This window comes from Scyliorhinus torazame, chromosome 15 (genome assembly GCF_047496885.1).
Source record: "Scyliorhinus torazame isolate Kashiwa2021f chromosome 15, sScyTor2.1, whole genome shotgun sequence".
Taxonomy (NCBI): domain Eukaryota; kingdom Metazoa; phylum Chordata; class Chondrichthyes; order Carcharhiniformes; family Scyliorhinidae; genus Scyliorhinus; species Scyliorhinus torazame.
This window is the reverse complement of record NC_092721.1, coordinates 210,309,059-210,332,491: the sequence shown is the minus strand read 5'-3', so window position 1 is coordinate 210,332,491 and position 23,433 is coordinate 210,309,059. Positions and strand designations below refer to the sequence as shown.

At 49.9% G+C, this 23,433-nt stretch overlaps 1 protein-coding gene across 1 annotated transcript in view; it reads left to right on the top strand.

The window, feature by feature from the left end:
- Positions 1-16,952, top strand: part of ankrd50l (ankyrin repeat domain 50-like) — a 213,948-nt gene extending 196,996 nt beyond the window's left edge. Inside the window, exons 4-5 of the mRNA XM_072477553.1 lie at positions 4,854-8,402; positions 15,246-16,952. Coding sequence (XP_072333654.1) covers positions 4,854-8,398 — 3,545 coding nt within the window. The 3' untranslated portion in view covers positions 8,399-8,402; positions 15,246-16,952. The remainder of the gene's footprint in view (positions 1-4,853; positions 8,403-15,245) is intronic.
- The last annotated feature ends 6,481 nt before the right edge of the window (positions 16,953-23,433 follow it).

Sequence of the window (23,433 nt, the reverse complement as noted above, 5' to 3'; positions counted from 1 at the left end):
ATGTGCAGATTAGGTGGATTGGCCATGCTAAAACAGCCCCTTAGTCTCCAAAAAGGTTAGGTGGGGTTACGGGGATAAACGGAGGCGTGGGGCAGAAATAGGGGTGCTCTCTCCAAAGGCCGGTGCAGACTCGATGGGCTGAATGGCCTCCTTCTGCACTGTAAATTCTGTAAAGGCTTCCTCTGGGTAGTTCTCTTCCCCTCCACTGACCTGGGCTTTCACAGAGAAGATTCTCCTCTGGTCTATGCCATTCTACCCTGCGCCCACCAGATGGACCCCGAGCCTCACTGAATCAAACTGAAATTCTCACCATGGGAATCTACAAGAGAATTTTCCGGTCTCTCTACCTCTGGAACGCTTGTTTGCTCTTTCTGCTGATCAAGATTAACTATTGTGAAGAGAAAGTAAAAGGCCCTTTCTTCCAGATCTCTGGAGATCTCAGGGGAGAGCTCTCAGCACTGTGCCTTCCTCAGCCTTCTAAACAGAGGTTAGCCTTTCATAGATCGGACTGGAGACGGCTTGCAGCCTTTGATCAGAGGTTAAACTTTCACAAGATTGACAGACGTCCAGACCTGCTCATTGCAGCTGAGATATCAGAGCGAGAAGTTCCAGCCTTTCTGGGAGAATATCTAACAGGCTCCTGTCCAGCTCCTTCTCAAATGGAACCTGCCTTCTGCTCTAGAATCTTGTAAAAGGCTCTACCAATCCCAATTGAAAACAAAAAATGTTCCAGCATTGCAGCAGAAAAAATAGGCTGCTATCCAAGTCCATCAAAATGACATCACGAGCCATGCCACAGAGCACACTGTACCAGGGTGTGTGCCTTGGTAAGTTCAAAAGCAGCTGGCAGTGGTGGGGATGGGGATGGAGTTCAGTTCAAAACTAAACGTCTGTAATTTTACAAACAACCAGCAGGATAGGCATTGAAAAGAAACCAGGATCAGACGAGGATTTAAAAGATGTTCCTTACAAATCATATCCATGTCCCAGCCATGTCTTGGAACAGACAAGGTGCAGACTGTATCCAACCAACCCATATTTGCAAAACTCAAAACACAGTGTCCAACATTCAATGTGATTCCACAATTTTACATTTGCTAAATAATCCTCAGGGTGCTAAAAATTACGCTGACAACCAATTTAAGATTGTGAGTCGGGCTCATAGTGTGCTGTTTTTGCCTGTATTGGAAGCTACGTATAATAATACACGGGGTCTTGTGTCGACAGCTATCCTTCTGTCGTCTGCGGACAGGAAGAACATGTACACACATTGCACCTGTTTCAGCTAAACAAATTAGATGACACCCATTTGCTGGTTCATTCCGCAGGGAAATGCCTTGACCAATCATCGTCAGGCTATCTGGTTTACTTTTCACCATGCTTGGCAGTTAACTGTCAGTCACCATCAACTGTGGTGCATTTTCCATGGCAATGTCTCTACCAATCAAAGTCCACTTGCCAACCAATCAGCATTCTCTGTCATGCAGTATAAATTGTAGTTTTCCCCTTATATTGGGGTTCTTGGAAAATGACCTGATGAGTGCGAGACCAAAAGCTTTGTTGTGTCTCTTTTTTCAGCAATATAGTTAGAGTTAGCATCATTATGGAAAAGGACAAAGATAGAACAGGAATAAAAGTTCTTCATTGGGAAGACAGATTTTACAAAGCTGAGAGTTGAGCTGGGAGATTACACTGGATACAACTATTCAAAGGAGAACCGTCAAATTGGTGGGAGGCATTCCCTGTAGACCTGTCCTGACAAAGGAAAAGGGTGGTACTGCCAAATCTCGAGCTCCTGGTTATCCAGAAGCATTCAGCTCAAGATAAGGCAGCGAAGGAAAGCCAGTGACAGTTACAAAGGCCTGAAGTCAAAATGGAAATTAGGAAAACAAAGAGAGGATACAAAAAAAATTGGCAAATAAAAGTTTTTTTAATTCTAAGATGTTCTACTCGTACATTAAAATCAAGGGAATAACTTGATCAGCTGGTAAATTGGGCAGGGCAATGGCAGATGGAATTTAATCCTGATTAATGTGAGGTGATGCATTTTGGGAGATCTAATAAGGGTAGGATCGACACAATGAACGGTAGGTCCCGAGGGAATATCGAGGAACAAAGTCCTTGGTGTACAAGTCCATAGCTCCCTGAAGGTGGCAGCGCAGGTCGGTAGGGTGGTGAAGAAGGCATCCGGAATGCTGGCCTTCATTAGCCGGGGCAAAGAATATAGGAGCGGGGAGGACTTGCCACAACTTTACAAAACATTGGTTCGGTCACAGATGGAATATTGTGGGCAGTTCTGGTCACCTCACCATCGGAAGGACGTGATTGCACTGGAGGGCGTGCAGAGAAGATTCACCAGGATGTTGCCTGGGATGGGAAGTTTCAGCTATGAGGAGAGACTGGATAGGCTGGGATTGTTTTCCCTGGAGCAGAGGAGGCTGAGGGGGCGGGGGGGGGGGGGGGGGGGGGATCTGATAGAGGTTTACAAAATGATGAGAGGCATAGTTAGGGTGGATTGAGAGAATCTTTCCCATGTATCTCAGACCAGAGTGTATATGCTTAAGGTGAGTAAATGGTTTCAAAGAGACCTGAGGAAACATGTTTCCACCCAGAGGGTCAGATGGATTGTATCCCAGGCTTTTGAAGGGAGCCAGGGAGGAAATAGTGATTGCTTTGAGGATTATTTTCCAATCCTCACTAGATACAGGCAAGGTGTCAAAGGATTGGAAGTCTGAAAACATTGTCCCATTATTTAAAAAGGGAGTGAGGGATAGGCTAGAAAACTATAGGCCGATCAGTCTGACTTTAATGGTGGGCAAATTATTGGAAACAATTCTGAGAAACAGGATTACTGTCACTTAGATTGGCACGGATTGATGAGGGATAGTCAGCATTGTTTTGTTCGGGGAAGATCGTGTCTTCCTAACTTAATAGAAGTTTTTGAGGAAGTAACAAAGAGGGTTGATGAGGGTAATGTAAGGGATACTGTCTACGTGGATGTCAGCAAGGCATTTGACAATGTCCCAACGAGGAGACTGGTCAGAAAAGTGAAATCTCAATGGGATAAAGGGGAAGGTCATTGGCTCAATGACAGGAAACAAAGACTAATGGATGTTTGTGCGAGTGGAAAATCGTTTCCAGTGCTGCTCCACAGGGCCCAGTGTTGGGCCCTTGTTGTTTGCTGTATATATTAATGAGTTTGACTTAAATGTGCAGATAACCCAAAAATTGGCCGTGTAGTTGATAGTGAAGAGGATAGCTGTCGACTCCAGGATGATATCAATGGTTTAGGTGAGTGGGCTGAGGAGTGTGGAATGGAATTCAATCCAGAAAAGTTTGAGGTAATGCATTTGGGGAGGACAAACAAAGCGAGGGATCACTCAATAAACGGGAAGATATTGAGAGGGGTTGAGGGACCTTGGAGTGCATGTCCACAGGTCCTGGAGGGTGGTGGGACAGGTGGACAAGGTGGTTAATGCTTCATCAATTGGGTGTGGCACTGCAGGGATGTAATCAAGGATAAGAAACTTTAGTTATGAGAATAGATTGGAGAGGTTGGGACTGTTCTCCTGGGAGAGAAGGCAGAGAAGAGATTTCAACGAGGTGTTCAAAATCATGAGGGGCTAAAAGAGTCAAGAACGAGAGGACAAAGATTTAAGGTGATTTGCAAAAGAAGCAAATGTGATGTGAGAAAAAGCTTTTTCGCACAGCGAGCGGTTGGGGTCTGGAATACACGGCCTTGGAGTGTGGGGGAGGCAGTTTCAATTGAGGCAATAAAAAGGGCATGAAATAATTATTAAATAGTAACAATGGGCAGGGGTACGGGGAAAAGGCAGGAGAATAGCACTGAGTCATGATGCTTGTTTGACGAGCTGGTGCACGCACGGTGGGCTGAATGGCCTCCTCCTGCATCGTAACAATTCTGGGATTCTGTAATGCTGGAACTGTGTAAAACGCTGGTCAGGCCACAGCTGGAGTTTCATGTCCAGTTCTGGTCACCACATTACAGGAAGGACACAATTGCTCTGGAGAGGGTGCGGAGGAGATTTACAAGAATGTTGCCAGGGCTGGAAAATAATAATAATCGCTTATTGTCACAAGTAGGCTTCAATGAAGTTACTGTGAAAAGCCCCTAGTCGCCACATTCCGGCGCCTGTTCGGGGAGGCCGGTACGGGAATTAAACTCGCGCTGCTGTTTAGCCAGCTGTTTAGCCCACTGTGCTAAACCAGCCCCTAGTAGCTATGAGGAGAGATTGGTTAGACCGGGATTGTTTTAAGGGGCATCTTGACAAATACATGAATAGGATGGGAATAGAAGGATACGGACCCAGGAAGTGTAGAAGATTGTAGTTTAGTCGGGCAGTATGGTCGGCACGGGCTTGGAGGGCCGAAGGGCCTGTTCCTGTGCTGTACATTTCTTTGTTCTTTGTTCTTGTTTTCCTTCGAACAGGGGAGGCTGAGGGGTGACCTCATTGAGGTTCCACAACTATGAGGAGGGTAGACAGGAAATACTTGTTTCCCCGAGAGGAGCGGTCCATTACTAGCGTGCATAGATTCTAGGTGATTGGGAGAAGGATTAGAGGGGACAAGAGGAAAATGTTTGCACTCAAAGGGGGGGGCGAGTCTGGAATTCACGGCCTAAGTTGGTGGTTGAGGCTGAAACTCACAACTCATTTTAAATGTCCGTGGAGCTGAAGCGCGGGAGCCTGCAAGGTCCCGCACCCGCTGCTGGAACGGCCTCTTTCTGCACCGTTCCGTATTGTAACTCGTGCTCGAAACTTTGTTCGATACATGTTTCAGGTGACTTCTCCCAGCAATGGATTTGCTCATTTTGTATGTTTGTTTTCTGACAGGTTTCCGGAGAATTTGCCTGGACGATCTCCGTAAATCGCACATTGTCAAGGATGTGCAGCAGTACATTCTGAGCCGATTGGACCAGGAGGAGGCTCTGAGGCATCACCTAACACGGGAGACGGCAGAGATGTTAAACCAGCTTCACATCAAGAGTAATGGTTGTTTCCTGTATCTGGAGTGGGTATTGGACGGTGTGCTGGAAAGCTTCATTGTGCTTCGCGAAATCCGGGATATTCCGGGAACCCTCAATGGCCTCTACCTATGGCTCTGCCAGCGACTCTTCACCCGCAAGCAATTCACCAAAATCCAACCAATCCTCAACGTGATGTTGGCCGCCCAACGACCCCTCACCTTGCGGGAGCTGTTTGAAGCCGTCTGGACCAAGGGCACATGTTTGACGGCCACTGAATTCCAGCACAAGATGGAGATGGTGTCTAAACTACTGCTGAATGGGCAGTCAGGCAGCAAGATTCTCTTCCATCACAGCTTTGCCGAATGGCTACTGGATGTCAAGTACTGCACTCAGAAGTACCTGTGCAGTGCGGCGCAGGGGCACGCCATGCTGGCAATGAGCCTGACCTGCCGTGCCAGGGAGCTGACTCCTGCGCAGGTGCAAGAATATGCCCGACACCTTGTCCACTCTCAGCTCCAGGCTGACTCCAGTCGCCTGGCCCTTTGGATGGTGTGGAGTGGAGCACCAGTCACCCGGGAGTCCCTCAACTCAATCTTACCGGTGGAACAGGAGGTCCTCCAGCTACTGGTCAGGGCTGGAGCCTACACCACTGACCAGGAGGGTGGAGACTCCTCAGGGGTCATTCACCGAGCTCTGGAAAGGGAGGACTCCATCCGGATGCTGCTAGAGAATGGGGCAAGTGTCCACCAGCGTGATTCGAGTGGACGCACGCTCCTGGCCAATGCAGCTTACAGTGGTAACCTGGAGGTGGTCAACTTGCTGCTATCCAGGCTGGCTGATCTAGAGACCGAGGACTATCAAGGACAGACTCCCTTAACCCTGGCTGCTCGAATGGGTCACACCAAAGTCCTTCATTGCCTGATCTCACACGGTGCCAACATCAATCATGCTGACCAGGAAGGCTGGACGGCACTGCGTTCGGCGGCCTGGGGGGGACACTCAGAGGCACTGACTGCACTGCTGGAATGCGGGGGGGCCCACGTGGACAGCACAGATGCTGACCACCGGACGGCACTAAGGGCTGCCGCCTGGGGTGGGCACGAGGACATTGCCCTCACCCTGCTCCAGCATGGAGCTGAGGTTAACAAAGTGGACACAGATGGACGGACTGCACTGATTGCTGCTGCGTACATGGGGCATCGGGAGATGGTGGAGATTCTGCTGGACCATGGCGCTGAGATCAATCACCGAGATGTCGATGGACGCTCGGCTCTCTCCGTGGCGGCGCTCTGCGTTCCCGCAAGCCGTGGCTATGCCAATGTGGTGAGCCTGCTGATCGAACAGGGTGCAGAGGTCGGTCACCGGGACCACGATGGTCTGACTCCGCTCCTGGTGGCTGCTTACGAAGGTCACGCAGATGTGGTGGATCTACTCCTGGAGGGGGGCGCGGACGTGGACGAGGCTGATACGACAGGGCGCACACCGCTACTGGCCGCAGCCTCCATGGGTCATGCTGCTGTTGTCAACGCATTGCTCTTCTGGGGTGCCGCTGTGGACAGCATCGACAGTGAAGGCCGGACAGTGCTCAGTATCGCTGCTGCTCACGGCAGCACCGAGGTGGTGCAGACCCTCTTGGACAGAGGCCTGGACGAGAATCACCGAGATGACATGGGCTGGACTCCCCTCCACATGGCCAGCTTCGAGGGTCACTGCTCAGTTTGCCTGGCACTGATCGAGCAGGGTGCCAGGGTGACAGAGGTGGACAATGATGGAAGGATCCCACTTATCCTGGCAGCTCAGGAAGGTCATTACCAGTGTGTCCAGGTCCTCCTGGAATATAATTCTCCTGTGGGCTCCCGGGGCTACGATGGGCGGACAGCCCTGTGTTCTGCAGCCCTCGAAGGCCACAAGGAGGTGGTGAAGCTGCTGTTGAGTAAAGGTGCAGGTGTCGACATGAAGGATGCAGACGGGCGGCCCTTGCTCTATCTCCTGGCCTTGGACAATCAAATGGACATGATGCAGTTGCTGCTGGATGACGGAGCTGCCAATCTGGAGTCGAGAGACTTGGATGGACGGACGGTTCTGCACGTGTGTAGCTGGCAGGGTAATCTGGAGCTGGTAAAGTTACTGGTCAAGTATGGGGCTGAGGTCAATGCTTTGGACAATGACCGTCGCTCAGCCCTGCACTCAGCGGCGTGGCAGGGCCATTCGCCCGTGGTGCAGTTTCTGATCGAAAGTGGGGCTCCTGTTGATCATGCCTGTAACCAGGGAGCCACTGGACTCTGCATCGCCTCTCAGGAGGGTCACACTGAGGTGGTGAGGATACTTGTGGAGAAGGGAGCAGATCCTAACCATGCTGATCAATATGGCCGTACGCCAATGAGAGTGGCAGCCAAACGTGGGCAGGCAAGAATCATGAAGCTGTTGGAGAAATTTGGTGTACCCGTGTTCAGTGGTTATGTGGCACCAGCCCCTGGACAGAAATCAGAGCTACACACCTCCACCACAAAGACCCTGTCCTCTGGTACATCCAACAGCTCTGGAAGTCCCAGTATGACGGGTGGAGAGATGCATTTTACCAGACACACCCCCAGTGACAAAAAACAAATGGGGGCAACAAGCTCACCATCCGGTTCCCCGGACTCCACTGTGGATCATCGCAAGTCTCTCATGTCCAACAACTCTTTGAAGAGTTCCAAAAACTCATCTATTGTCACCTCGTCCACCTACCATTCATTGGCCACTGACCAGACGGTGCCTATTGATAGCTTGACCTTCATACAGCAGATCCAGCAACATTCATTACCTCGCAGCCGGAGCCGACACTCGATTCTTACCTCACCTTCCTCCACCCTAGTGAAAAACAAGTCCAGCTTGCAGACTAGCGCCATATCAGAGGCAGCAAAGAGCCCCAGCCGGCATGGGGGGAACACACCTTTATCTAGCCCGATACTGGGCGTGGAGTTGTCAGAGACTAGTCCCAAAGGGAAGAAGGGAGTGACAGGAAAGGCTGGACTGAGCAATGTTCAAGAGCTGATTCCCAAAACTGAAATCTCCAAGAGGAGGTTGGAGATTACATCGCCACTCATCACATCGATCAGCAGCAACAACAAGCCCCCTGTTGAGTGGGAGGCGTCACCCTTCAGCTGGAACTATGACAAGCAGACGGTGCTCTCGGAGATTGAGGAGAAACGGAACGGAATCCTGAGCAAGTCCCAGTGCAGAAGCCACAAGAGCCCCAAGGCCTCTCCCCAGAAAGTGAGCGGTAGCATTGCAGTGGAGAAAGTGATGGCGGAGCCAGTGATTGCAATCACTACCCTGGACCCTGAACTCAACCTGAAACAAGCCATCAAATTACAATTTGAGGGACCAACCAGTGGCTTTAATTATAAGAAGGAGACACCTCTATGAGGGGGTAAGATGCTGCTGTGTGACGGTAAAACTTTCATCTCCTTGGTTTTTTTTATAAAGTCTTAGAGTGCCCAATTCTATTTTCCCAATTAAGGGACAATTTAGCGCGGCCAATCCACCTACCCTGCACATTTTTGGGGTGTGGGGGCGAAACCCACGCAGACACGGGGAGAATGTGCAAACTCCACACGGACAGTGACCCAGAGCCGGGATCGAACCTGGGACCTCGGCGCCGTGAGGCAGCAGTGCTAACCACTGCGCCACAGTGCTGCACTATTTCATCTCCTTTAGAACATAGAAAAACAGAACAGGCCCTTCGGCCCACGATGTTGTGCCGAACCTTTGTCCTAATCATAATAATTATGAATAATTAATCATAGATTATTATTGAATTTACAGTGCAGAAGGAGGCCATTCGGCCCGTCGAGTCTGCACTGGCTCTTGGAAAGAGCACCCTACCCAAGGCCAACACCTCCACCCTATCCCCATAACCCAGTAACCCCACCCAACACTAAGGGCAATTTTGGACACTAAGGGCAATTTATCATGGCCAATCCACCTAACCTGCACATCTTTGGACTGTGGGAGGAAACCGGAGCACCCGGAGGAAACCCACGCAGACACGGGGAGAACCTGCAGACTCGCACAGACAGTGACCCAAGCCGGAATCGATCCTGGGACCCTGGAGCTGTGAAGCAATTGTGCTATCCACAATGCTACCGTGCTGCCCTTAAGAACAAATTAATCTACACTATATCATTCTACCGTAATCCATGTACCTATCCAATAGCTGCTTGAAGGTCCCTAATGTTTCCGACTCAACTACTTCCACAGGCAGTGCATTCCATGCCCCCACTACTCTCTGGGTAAAGAACCTACCTCTGACATCCCCCCTATATCTTCCACCATTTACCTTAAATTTATGTTCCCTTGTAATGGTTTGTTCCACCCGGGGAAAAAGTCTCTGAATGTCTACTCTACCTGTTCCCCTGATCATCTTATAAACCCATCAAGTCGCCCCTCATCCTTCTCCGTTATAATGAGAAAAGGCCTAGCACCCTCAACCTTTCCTCGTAAGACCTACTCTCCATTCCAGGCAACATCCTGGTAAATCTCCTTTGCACCTTTTCCAAAGCTTCCACATCCTTCCTAAAATGAGGCGACCAGAACTGTACACAGTACTCCAAATGTGGCCTTACCAAGGTTTTGTACAGCTGCATCATCACCTCACGGCTCTTAAATTCAATCCCTCTGTTAATGAACGCGAGCACACCATAGGCCTTCTTCAGAGCTCTATCCACTTGAGTGGCAACTTTCAAAGATGTATGAACGTAGACCCCAAGATCTCTCTGCTCCTCCACATTGCCAAGAACTCTACCGTTAACCTTGTATTCCGCATTCATATTTGTCCTTCCAAAATGGACAAACTCACACTTTTCAGGGTTAAACTCCATCTGCCACTTCTCAGCCCAGCTCTGCATCCTATCTATGTCTCTTTGCAGCCGACAACAGCCCTCTTCACTATCCACAACTCCACCAATCTTCGTATCGTCTGCAAATTTACTGACCCATCCTTCAACCCCCTCATCCAAGTCATTAATGAAAATCACAAACAGCAGAGGACCCAGAACTGATCCCTGCGGTACGCCACTGGTAACTGGGATCCAGGCTGAATATTTGCCATCCACCACCACTCTCTGACTTCTATCGGTTAGCCAGTTCATTATCCAACTGGCCAAATTTCCCAATATCCCATGCCTCCTTACTTTCTGCATAAGCCTACCATGGGGAACTTTATCAAATGCCTTACTAAAATCCATGTACACTACATCCACTGCTTTACCTTCATCCACATGCTTGGTCACCTCCTCAAAGAATTCAATAAGACTTGTAAGGCAAGACATACCCCTCACAAATCCATGCTGACTATCCCTAATCAAGCAGTGTCTTTCCAGATGCTCAGAAATCCTATCCTTCAGTACCCTTTCCATTACCTTGCCTACCACCGAAGTAAGACTAACTGGCCTGTAATTCCCAGGGTTATCCCTAGTCCCTTTTTTGAACAGGGGCATGACATTTGCCACTCTCCAATCCCCTGGTGCCACCCCTGTTGACAGTGAGGACGAAAAGATCATTGCCAACGGCTCTGCAATTTCATCTCTTGCTTCCCATAGAATCCTTGGATATATCCTGTCAGGCCCGGGGGACTTGTCTATCCTCAAGTTTTTCAAAATGCCCAACACATCTTCCTTCCTAACAAGTATTTCCTCAAGCTTACCAGTCTGTTTCACACTGTCCTCTCCAACAATATCGCCCCTCTCATTTGTAAATACAGAAGAAAAGTACTCGTTCAAGACCTCTCCTATCTCTTCAGACTCAATACACAATCTCCCGCTACTGTCCTTGATCGGACCTACCCTCGCTCTAGTCATTCTCATATTTCTCACATATGTGTAAAAGGCCTTGGGGTTTTCCTTGATCCCACCCGCCAAAGATTTTTCATGCCCTCTCTAAGCTCTCCTAATCCCTTTCTTCAGTTCCCTCCTGGCTATCTTGTATCCCTCCAATGCCCTGTCTGAACCTTGTTTCCTCAGCCTCACATAAGTCTCCTTCTTCCTCTTAACAAGACATTCAACCTCTCTTGTCAACCATAGTTCCCTCACTCGACCATCTCCTCCCTGCCTGACAGGGACATACATATCAAGGACACGTAGTACCTGTTCCCAAGTTCCACATTTCACTTGTGTCCTTCCCTGACATCCTATGTTCCCAACTTATGCACTTCAATTCTTGTCTGACAACATCATATTTACCCTTCCCCAAATTCTAAACCTTGCCCTGTTGCACGCATCAATATGTCCTATCGAAAGGACAGGCAGATGGTAAAAGGGGGCGGAGTTGCATTGTTAGTAAGGAATGAATTTAAATCGATAGCAAGCAGTGATATAAGATCAGAAGGCATAGAATCTCTGTGGGTAGAGTTGAGGAATTGCAAAGGTAAAAAGACCCTGATGGGAGTTATGTACAGGCCCCCAGCAATAGTCAGGATGTGGGGCAGAAAATAAATCAGGAGATAGAAAAGGCTGTAAAAAAGGCAATATTACAATAATCATGGGGGACTTCAATATGCAGGTGGACTGGGAAAATCAGGGTGGTAGTGGATCCCAAGAAAAGGAATTTGTGGAATGTCTAAGAGATGGGTTTTTGGAGCAGCTTGTGACAGAGCCTCCTAGGGAACAGGCAATTCTGGATTTGGTGATGTGTAATGAGGCAGACTTGATTAGGGAACTAAAGGTGAAGGAACCCTGAGGAGCAGTGACCACAATATGATAGAATTTACCCTGCAGTTTGAGAGGGAGAAGCTGCAAACAGATGTAACAGTATTACAATTAAATAAGGGTAACTGCAAAGACATGAGGGAGGAGCTGGCCAGAGTTGATTGGAGAAGGAGCCTAGCAGGGAAGACAGTGGAACAGCAATGGCAGGAGTGTTTGGGGGTTATTCGGGAGGCACAACAGAAATTCATCCCAAGGAGGAGGAAACATGCTAAGGGGAGGACAAGGCATCCATGGCTGATGAGGGATGTCAAGGACAGCATAAAGGCTAAAGAAAAAGCATACAAAGTGGCGAGAATTAGTGGGAAACCAGAGGATTGGGAAGCCTTTAAAAGCGAGAAGAGGACAACTAGAAAAAGCAATAAGGGGGGAGAAGATGAAGTATGAGTGCAAGCTAGCTAGTAAATAAAGGAAGGGAGGAAGAGATTTTTTCCATATATATATAATATATAAAAGGTAAGAGAGAGGCAAAAATAGTCATTGGACCTTGCACAATACTGCGAGGCCTGGATAGAGTGGGTGTGGAGAGGACGTTTCCACTTGTAGGAGAAACTAGAAGCAGAGGACACAATCTCAGACTAAAGGGACGATCCTTTAAAACAGAGATGAGGAATTTCTTCAGCCAGAGGGTGGTGAATCTGTGGAACTGTTTGCCGCAGAAGGCTGTGGAGGCCAAATCACTGAGTGTCTTTAAGACAGAGATAGATAGGTTCTTGATTAATAAGGGGATCGGGGTTATGGGGAGAAGGCAGGAGAATGGGGATGAGAAAATACCAGCCATGATTGAGTGGCGGAGCAGACTCGATGGGCCGAGTGGCCTAATTCTGCTCCTATACCTTACGGCCTTATGGTTCTGGTACTTCGTGACACTGGAAATAGTTTCTTTGTGTATATTCTGTCAAAACTCTGAAAGATTTTGAACAATCCTTTCAAGTCCACTCTGAATCTTTTCTACTTTAAAGAACACAATTCCAGCTCCTTTTCATTTGTTTGTGCTGGGGGTGTGGGCATGGTTGGGGAAGGTGGTGAGGGGCTGCCTTTCTGAACTGCTGCAGTCCCTCAGGTGTCGGTCGCAGAGCTGTTGGTGCAGTGAATTGACACTGGATAAATAATCAACCCCAAATCACAACTACAGCACTGGGTGAAATCTGAATTCAATACAGACAAAATCTGGATTTGAAAGTTTAAGAAGGGGGAGACCATTAGGGATTGAGGTGAAACAAATTGTCTTCAGCCAGAGGGTGCTGAAGCTACGGAGTTCTCCGGCACAGAAGGCTGTGGAGGCCAAGTCACTGATTTAATTGAAGAAAGGGATAGTTTTTTTTTTAGATTATATTGTCAGCGAGGATTATGGGGAGAAAGCGGAAATAAGCAAAAACCCTCTGACAGTGCGGCACTCCCTCAGTACTGCCCCACTGACAGTGCGGCACTCCCTCAGTACTGACCCTCTGACAGTGCGGCACTCCCTCAGTACTGACCCTCTGACAGTGCAGCACTCCCTCAGTACTGACCCTCTGACATGCAGCACTCCCTCAGTACTGACCCTCTGACAGTGCAGCACTCCCTCAGCACTGACCCTCTGACAGTGCGGCACTCCCTCAGTACTGACTCTCTGACAGTGCAGCACTCCCTCAGTACTGACCCTCTGACAGTGCAGCACTCCCTCAGTACTGACCCTCTGACTGTGCAGGACTGCCTCAGTACTGACCCTCTGACAGTGCAGCACTCCCTCAGTACTGACCCTCTGACAGTGCAGCACTCCCTCAGCACTGACCCTCTGACAGTGCGGCACTCCCTCAGTACTGACTCTCTGACAGTGCAGCACTCCCTCAGTACTGACCCTCTGACAGTGCAGCACTCCCTCAGCACTGACCCTCTGACAGTGCGGCACTCCCTCAGTACTGACTCTCTGACAGTGCAGCACTCCCTCAGTACTGACCCTCTGACAGTGCAGCACTCCCTCAGTACTGACCCTCTGACTGTGCAGGACTGCCTCAGTACTGACCCTCTGACAGTGCAGCACTCCCTCAGTACTGACCCTCTGACAGTGCAGCACTCCCTCAGCACTGACCCTCTGACAGTGCAGCACTCCCTCAGTACTGACCCTCTGACAGTGCGGCACTCCCTCAGTACTGACCCTCTGACAGTGCGGCACTCCCTCAGTACTGACCCTCTGACAGTGCGGCACTCCCTCAGTACTGACCCTCTGACAGTGCGGCACTCCCTCAGTACTGACCCTCTGACAGTGCGGCACTCCCTCAGTACTGACCCTCTGACAGTGCGGCACTCCCTCAGTACTGACCCTCTGACAGTGCGGCACTCCCTCAGTACTGACCCTCTGACAGTGCGGCACTCCCTCAGCACTGACCCTCTGACAGTGCAGCACTCCCTCAGTACTGACCCTCTGACAGTGCAGCACTCCCTCAGTACTGACCCTCTGACAGTGCGGCACTCCCTCAGTACTGACCCTCTGACAGTGCGGCACTCCCTCAGCACTGACCCTCTGACAGTGCAGCACTCCCTCAGCACTGACCCTCTGACAGTGCAGCACTCCCTCAGTACTGACCCTCTGACAGTGTAGCACTCCCTCAGTACTGACCCTCTGACAGTGCAGCACTCCCTCAGTACTGACCCTCTGACAGTGCGGCACTCCCTCAGCACTGACCCTCTGACAGTGCGGCACTCCCTCAGTACTGACCCTCTGACAGTGCGGCACTCCCTCAGTACTGACCCTCTGACAGTGCGGCATTCCCTCAGTACTGACCCTCTGACAGTGCGGCACTCCCTCAGTACTGACCCTCTGACAGTGCGGCACTCCCTCAGTACTGACCCTCTGACAGTGCGGCACTCCCTCAGTACTGACCCTCTGACAGTGCAGCACTCCCTCAGTACTGTCCCTCTGACAGTGCGGCACTCCCTCAGTACTGACCCTCTGACAGTGCAGCACTCCCTCAGTACTGACCCTCTGACAGTGCGGCACTCCCTCATTACTGACCCTCTGACAGTGCAGCACTCCCTCAGTACTGACCCTCTGACAGTGCAGCACTCCCTCAGTACTGACCCTCTGATAATGCGGCACTCCCTCAGTACTGACCCTCTGACAGTGCAGCACTCCCTCAGTACTGACCCTCTGACAGTGCGGCACTCCCTCAGTACTGACCCTCTGACAGTGCAGCACTCCCTCAGTACTGTCCCTCTGACAGTGCAGCACTCCCTCAGTACTGACCCTCTGACAGTGCAGCACTCCCTCAGTACTGACCCTCTGACAGTGCGGCACTCCCTCAGTACTGACCCTCTGACAGTGCAGCACTCCCTCAGTACTGACCCTCTGACAGTGCAGCACTCCCTCAGTACTGACCCTCTGATAATGCAACGGTCTCTTAGAACTGAATCGTGAGTGTCAAATATCTGGGGTTTTGCTCAATATCAGGACTTTCTGGTTTGGAGGCAACAGCGTGTCCGCTGAGGAGGACAGAAGTGACCCTAACCTGCTTTTCTCTGTATTTTCACAGGAATGCTTTTGCGAGAGACCGTGAAAACCGATCCATTCAGTGCAGTCCCAAGGCTGTGTTTCGCTGAACACAATGTCTGAGATTCCAGGAAAGGCGGGAAGGTTTTGGCGCAATCCTTTGGGATACCACTACATAATTCAGGAAAAGTGCAGACATGTTCCTGGACAGTTAAAATGTATAATTGTGTAAATATGTATTTGCGCTCTGTGCTATGTTTAATGCGGATGTCTGCTGTTAAACAGTCTGTACCGTGTTTGGATCTTTTCCTGATGTAATCAGGATGAAATTTTTATTTTTATTTTTTTCCTTCAGCATTAACACTAATGGGAAGTGGGTGTGAAAGGTCAGCGTGGTATTATCCTAACCTCTGACCAGAGTGGAAACCCCTACCCCACACTTGCCCGACATTGCCCTCTGACCCAAAGTCAAGTCAAAGGTCAAACTCTCCTGAATAGGTTTGAGTCTAGGAACAGGGTCACACTGAGCAATTTGCCCCATAATATTCTCAGTATCCCATAATATTCACAAGCCGTGCCACTGTTACGAGTATTACAGTCATGTACACGCCCACGTGAATGGTATACGTGCCATTGACTAATTGTGAACATGATGTAGACCAGACAAGTGTTATTATTAGTAAGGTCCGTGTCAACAGGACATCTCACTCTGTTCTTATGAGTTGTTTTCAGACAGCTGGTTCTATTGGATCGATGAAGTAATTTTGTGTTTTGTGGGGTACAGGTGGGATGTGTTGGGAATGTTGTTATTTGTAAGCTCAGGTTGAACTGGACTCTCCAAGGTGGCACGGTGGTTAGCACTGCTGCCTCACGGTGCTGCGGATGCAAGTTTGATCCCGGCTCCGGGTCACTATCTGTGTGGAGTTTGCACATTCCCCCTGTGTCTGCGTGGGTCTCACCCCCACAACACAAAGATGTGGATTGGCCATGCTAAATTGCCCCCTAATTGGGAAAAAAAAAAGAATTGGGCACTCTACATTTCTATTAAAAAAAAAGAACTGGACTCTCCAGCCCTGTGACCACTTGCTGCTCCCGAGCTGCTTGCAGCCTTTCCCCTGGGGAACAGCCCACACCAGCCTCCTCCCCAGCTCCCCCATTGGGTGGGGGGAGGATTTATCCAGGCTGTGGGACAATGAGAATTGCTGGATTGGGAGTGTTGGGCGGTGAGCTGGGTTCGTGCAGCCTGTTCCTCACTGAGTGTTCACAGCATAAAGACGCCGATGAATAGAATCCGGGGTACGGCAGAGGGGAATATTGACCAAGTGAAGACCTGAGGAGGAATCAATGGATCCTGGGCACAGTGTTTGCGGGAGCAGCGGGAAGCTGAGCTTCCAGTGAGGGGCAGTGGGGAGAAACATACTAACATGTGTCTGACCATCTGCCCCCCAGCATACCACATGGGCCTTGGGGGTGGGGGAGGGGAAGCCCACTTGTTGCCATAACTGCCCCACTTTCTAGTTTACTGTAAAATTTCTGATTGTATTGTTTAAAGGGGCGGGGCTTGTTCGGCAGGTTTGAATTAATGATTTTTTATTTTGGTGCTATTCTGATGTTGTTTTGACTGAGGGTTGGCAGGCTCAGCTGGCTGCTGTCCCCTCTCTGGTTTTTATACCTGGATTTTTTTTAAACGAAACACTTGCTCTGGCGCCTCCTTCCCCCTCTTGCGAAATACAAAGGTTTTGGATTGAAACATGTTCCTGTCTGTTGTATCCATGTTTCTAAACTGCTGTTTGCCTGCTCGCCGTGCTGCCCATGTTTATCAGTGAAGAGGAAATGAGATATGTGGGCCCTTCATCAGAATGGTCACACAGATAGACGGGGGCATAGTGGTGATGTGACTGGACTAGGAATCCAGAGGCCCAGGCCATTGCTCTGTGGAAAAGGGTTCAAATCCCACCACGGCAGCTGGTAAAATTTCAATTCAGATTAAATTAAATTAAATTAAATTAAAATATAAAGCTAGTCTCTATAATTACATCTGGTTCACTAATGCCCCTTTAGGGAGGAAAATCTGCCATCCTTACCCGGTCTGGCCTACATGTGACTCCAGACCCACAGCAACTGCCCTCTGACATGGCCGAGCGAGACACAAAATCTAGGGCAGTTAGAGATGGTGAATAAACGATGGTCCATCAGAGTCCAATAGCGCAGAAAGAGGTCCTCCAGCCCATCGTGTCAGTGCCACCATCCCTGCCTACTCCAATGTCCTAGGGGGAGTGTTCGCTAGTGCTGTTGGGGAGGGTTTAAACTAATGTGGCAGGGGGATGGGAACCGATGCAGGAAGTCGTTTGGAGACTTGGGCGGAGAGATGGCGGATGGAGTTTAATCCGGACAAATGTGAGGTAATGCATTTTGGAAGGTCTAATGCAGGTATGGAATATACAGTGAATGGTAGAACCCTCAAGACTATTGACAGTCAGAGAGATCTAGGTGTACAGGTCCACAGGTCACAGAAAGGGGCAACACAGGTGGAGAAAGTAGTCAAGAAGACATAAGGTATGCTGGCCTTCATTGGCCGGGGCATTGAGTATAAGAATTGGCAAGTCATTTTGCAGCTGTATAGAACCTTAGTTAGGCCACACTTGGAGTATAGTGTTCAATTCTGGTCGCCACACTACCAGAAGGATGTGGAGGCTTTAGAGAGGGTGCAGAAGAGATTTACCAGAATGTTGCCTGGTATGGAGGGCATTAGCTATGATGAGAGGTTGAATAAACCCGGTTGGTTCTCACTGGAACGACGGAGGTTGAGGGGCGACCTGATAGAGGTCTACAAAATTATGAGGGGCACAGACAGAGTGGTTAGTCAGAGGCTTTTCCCCAGGGTAGAGGGGTCAATTACTAGGGGGCATAGGTTTAAGGTGAGAGGGGCAAGGTTTAGAGGGGATGTACGAGGCAAGTTTTTTACGCAGAGGGTAGTGGGTGCCTGGAACTCGCTACCGGAGGAGGTAGTGGAAGCAGGGACGATAGGGACATTTAAGGGGCATCTTGACAAATATATGAATAGGATGGGAATAGAAGGATACGGACCCAGGAAGTGTAGAAGATTGTAGTTTAGACGGGCAACATGGTCGGCACAGGCTTGGAGGGCCGAAGGGCCCGTTCCCGTGCTGTACTTTTCTTTGTTCTTTGTTGGGAGGAAAGTAAGGTGGGGACAGAAGCAAAAGGCAGTAAAGGAAAAAATTAAAGGCAGAGAAACCAAAGTTGAAAATAAAAAAAGGCCACAGTACAGAGACTGTGGAGAACTCAGTGAATGGGTCCAGTACGGCTGAGAGAAATAAAACACAGGGAGAGTGTACAAAACACAACCAGACAGATGGTCTGAGAAAGCAGGGCCGAGAGCAAGGGAACTCCACATTAAACTGCATTTATTTCAGTACAGGAGGCCTGACGGGCAAGGCAGATGAACTCTGGGCATGGTTGGGTAGATGCGATTGGGATATTATAGCTATTACTGATGTTATGGGCCAGGGTTTAGAGATCCCCAAAGTGTATCATGGAGTTCACCTGACCCACAACTTTGAATACATTGTGGTTATGGGGAGCACACGGGCCTGGCTTTCAGGTGTGATGTAACAGAGACTTACAGTACTTTATAAACCCCCAGTAAACATCTTAACAACTATCAACACCAATAAATCCCCCAAAGAATACAGTACTCTATAAGTAACTCTTAATCTTCCCTTGCAAAATCCATAAGATAAAAAGAACCCTTTTTACAGAAAGACATCAGGTTTAACTTCACTACTGAGAACAGTTACCACGTTGAAATCACCAAATGGACATTCTTTAGTTTGCAGAGATTCACACACATCTTGCTGTGACTGCAGTATCTCCAAATCTAAAACCAAACTAAACACACCCTGTAGCTGCAAGCCCAAAGCGAAAATAAAAGCAGACAGACAGCCCAGCTCCACCCACAGTCTGACATTGCTGATAAACATCCACTACAGATATTTTTTATAAACACTCATTTCTTAAAGGTACTCTCACATGACACTGAAACATGGCTAAGGGTGGGGCAAGACTGGCAGCTCAATGTTCCGGGGTACAGATGCTATAGGAAAGATAGACAAGGTGGGGGGGGGGGGGGGTTGCATTTTTGATTGGGGAGAATATCACGGCAGTACAGAGAGAGGATATATCTCAGGGTTCGCCCACTGAGTATATATGGGTAGAACATAGCACAGTGGTTAGCACTGTTGCTTCACAGCCCCAGGGTCCCAGGTTCGATTCCCGGCTTGGGTCACTGTCTGTGCGGAGTCTGCACGTTCTCCCCGTGTCTGCGTGGGATTCCTCCGGGTGCTCCGGTTTCCTCCCACAAGTCCCGAAAGACGTGCTGTTACGTGAATTGGACGTTCTGAATTCTCCCTCTGTGACCCGAACAGGCGCCGGAGTGTGGCGACTAGGGGATTTTCACAGTAGCTTCATTGCAGTGTTAATGTAAGCCTACTTGTGACACTAATTATTATTATTATTCTGCACTCTCTCGCCAATGTGCTCACATCCTTTCTATCACGTGACAATAAAGATTATTTTTCAAAAAACTGAAAAATAAGAAGGGGAGATCACTTCGATGGGTCTGTACTACAGGTCCCCAAATAGTCAGCGGGAAATTGAGGAGCAAATATGTAAGGAGATTCGTGATAGCTGCAAGAAAAATAGGGTGATGATAGTTGGGGATTTTAACTTTCCCAACATTAACTGGGACAGGCATCGCATTAGGGGTTTGGATGGAAAGAAATGTGTCGACTGTATTCAGGAGGAATTCCTCATTCAGTATGTGGATGGCCCGACCAGAGAGGGGCAAAACTTGACCACCTCTTGGGGAATAAGGAAGGGCAGGTGATCGAAGTGTTAGTGAGGGATCACTTTGGGACCAGTGACCATAATTCCATTAGTTTTAAGATAGCTATGGAGAATGATAGTTCTGGCCCAAAAGTTAAAATTCTAAATTGGGGCAAGGCCAATTTTGAGGCTATTAGACAGGAACTTTCAACAGTTGATTGGGGGAAGTCGGTTTATAGGCAAGGGGACAGCTGGTAAGTGGGAGGCTTTCAAAAGGGTGTTAACTAGGGTTCAGGATAAGCACATTCCTCTCAGAGTGAAGGGTAAGGCTGGTAGAAGTAGGGAACTCTGGATGACTCGGGATATCGAGACCCTGGTCAAAAAGAAGAAGGCAGCATATGGTATGCATAGGCAGCTGGGATCAAGTGGATCCCTTGAAGAATATAGAGGTTGTTGGAATGGAATTAAGAGAGAAATCAGGAGGGCAAAAAGGGGACATGAGATTGTTTTGGCAGATGAGGCAAAGGAGAATCCAAAGAGCTTCCACAAATACATAAAGAGCAAAAGAGTGACTAGGCAGAGAGTAGGGCCTCTCAATGATCCACAAGGCCATCTATGTGCGGATCCACAAGAGATGGGCGAGATCCTAAATGAATATTTCTCATCGGTATTTACTGTTGAGAAAGCCATGAATGTTAGGAAACTTGGGGAAATAAATAGTGATGACGAGGAGTGTACATATTACAGAAAAGGAGGTGCTGGAAGTCTTAAAGCGCATCGAGGTAGATAAACCCCTGGACCTGATGAAATTATCCCAGGACATTGTGGGAGGCTTGGGAGAAAATTGCGGGTCCCCTAGCAGATATTTGAATAGGCGGCAGCCACAGGTGAGGTGCCTGAAGATTGGAGGGTAGCAAATATTGTGCCCTTGTTTAAGAAGTTGTTGGAAGGTATTCTGAGAGACAGGAATTTGGAGAGGCGAGGACTAATCAAGGACACTCAGCAAGGCTTTGTGAGCGCAAAGTCATGGGTGGGATTCTCCTTTGCCCGACTCCAATACCGTAATCGGCGATTGTGCGGAGAATCCCTTCTAATTCCCAAATCGGGGGCGGCACCGTTTTTTTATTCTCCGCCCCCTCCGAAATGGCGGCGTTGAGTGCCGCACGGCGTTGGCGCGTCATCGGAAGGCCCTCCCACGATGTTCCGCCCTCGATGGGCCGAGTTCCTGGCCGTGAGGGGGGACATGTGCTCTCAGCTGTCGGGAACGCAGCATGGCGGCTGTGGACTGTGTCCAGCGCCATCACAGTCGCGGGGGAGCCTGCTGCTGGCTGGGGGCGCTTCTGCAAAGGTTGGGGCGACTGGTGGGGGGTGGCCAGGGGGACAGTATTTGGCAGGTCGGGTCCACGCACAGCCGGCGCCATGTTTTACAGCATGGCCGCTGAGGGTTGCTGCCTTGCCCGGCCTTTCTCCAGCCATTGATGTCGTGGGAGCCGCGGCTGCTCGCCCATCGCTGGTCACAGGATCGGTGAGGGTTCGGTGCTGATTCTGGTGTCGTAAAACCCCACAGTTCCCATGCTGGCATGGCCTCAAAATCAGAGAATCCAGCCCCATGTCTCACGAATATGATTACGTTTTTTTGAAGGGGTAACCAAGAATATAGATGAGGGCAGTGCAGTCTACGTTGTCTACATGGACTTTAGCAAGGCCTTTGACAAGGTATTGCATGGTAGGTTGTTGCAAAAGGTTAAATCTCACGGAATCCAGGGTGAGGTAGCCAAGTGGATACAGAAATGGCCTGGTGACCGAAGCCAAAGGGAGGTTGTGGAGGGTTGTTTTTCAAACTGGAGGCCTGTGACCAGCGGTGTGCCTCGGGGATCGGTGCTGGGTCCACTGTTATTTGTGATATATATTAATGATTTGGATGAGAATGTAGGAGGCATGGTTAGTAAGTTTGTAGATGGTGGATAGTGAAGGTTATCTCGGATTGCAACGGGACCGTGACCAATTGGGCCAGTGGGCCGATGAATGGCAGATGGAGTTTAATTTGGATAAATGTGAGGTGATGCATTTTGGTAGATTGAATCAGGCCAGGACCTACTCAGTTAATGGTAGGGAGTTGGGGAGAGTTACAGAACAAAGAGATCTAGGGGTACAGGTTTATAGCTCCTTGAAGGTGGAGTCGCAGGTGGACAGGGTGGTGAAGAAGGCATTCGGCATGCTAGGTTTTATTGGTCAGAATATTGAATACAGGAGTTGGGACGTCTTGTTGAAGTTGTACCAGACATTGGTACGACCACACAGAACTGTGTTCAGTTCTGGTCACCCTGGGCGGGATTGTCCGCAATCGGCGCGATGTCCGCCGACCGGCGCAAATCAGTCCAGCATCGCGCCGTCCCAAAGGTGCGGAATTCTCCGCATCTTGAGGGGCCTAGCCCCTCACCTTGAGGGGCTAGGCCCGCGCCGGACTGATTTCCGCCCCGCCAGCTGGCGGGAAAGGCCTTTGGTGCCCCGCCAGCTGGCGTGGAAATGACTGCCGGGCGGCGCGGGAGCGTTAGCGGACGCTCACGGGATCCCCGCGTATGCGCAGTGGAGGGGGTCTCATCCGGCTCCGCCATGGTGGAGACCGTGGTGAAGGCGGAAGGAAAAGAGTGCCCTCACGGCACAGGCCGGCCCGCGGATCGGTAGGCCTCGATCGCGGGCCAGGCCACCGTGGGGGCACCCCCCCGGGCCAGATCACCCCGCGCCCCCCCCAGGACCCCGGAGCCCGCCCGCGCCGCCTTGTCCTGCCGGTAAGAGAGGTGGTTTAATCTACGCCGGCGGGACAGGCATTCCAGCAGCGGGACTTCGGGCCATCGCGGGCCGGAGAATCGCCGGGGAGGGGGCCCGCCAACCGGCGCGGCGCGATTCCCGCCCCCGCCGAATATCCGGTGCCGGAGAATTCGGCAACCGGCGGGGGCGGGATTCACGCCAGCCCCCGGCGATTCTCCGACCCGGCGGGGGGTCAGAGAATCCCGCCCCCTATTCTAGAAAGAATATTATTAAACTAGAAAGAGTGCAGAAGAGATTTACGAGGATGCTACTAGGACTTGATGGTCTGAGTTAAAAGGATAGGCTGGGACTTTTTTCCCTGGAGCGTAGGAGGCTTAGCGGTGATCTTATAGAGGTCTATAAAATAATGAGCGGCACAGATAAGGTAGATAGTCAACATCTTTTCCCAAACATAGGGGTGTCTAAAACTAGAGGGCACAGGTTTAAGGTGAGAGGGGGACAATTGTTTCACACAGAGGGTGGTGAGTGTCTGGAACGAGCTGCCAGAGGCAGTAGTAGAGTCAGGTACAATTTTGTCTTTTGAAAAGCAGTTAGACAGTTACATGGGCAGGGTGGGT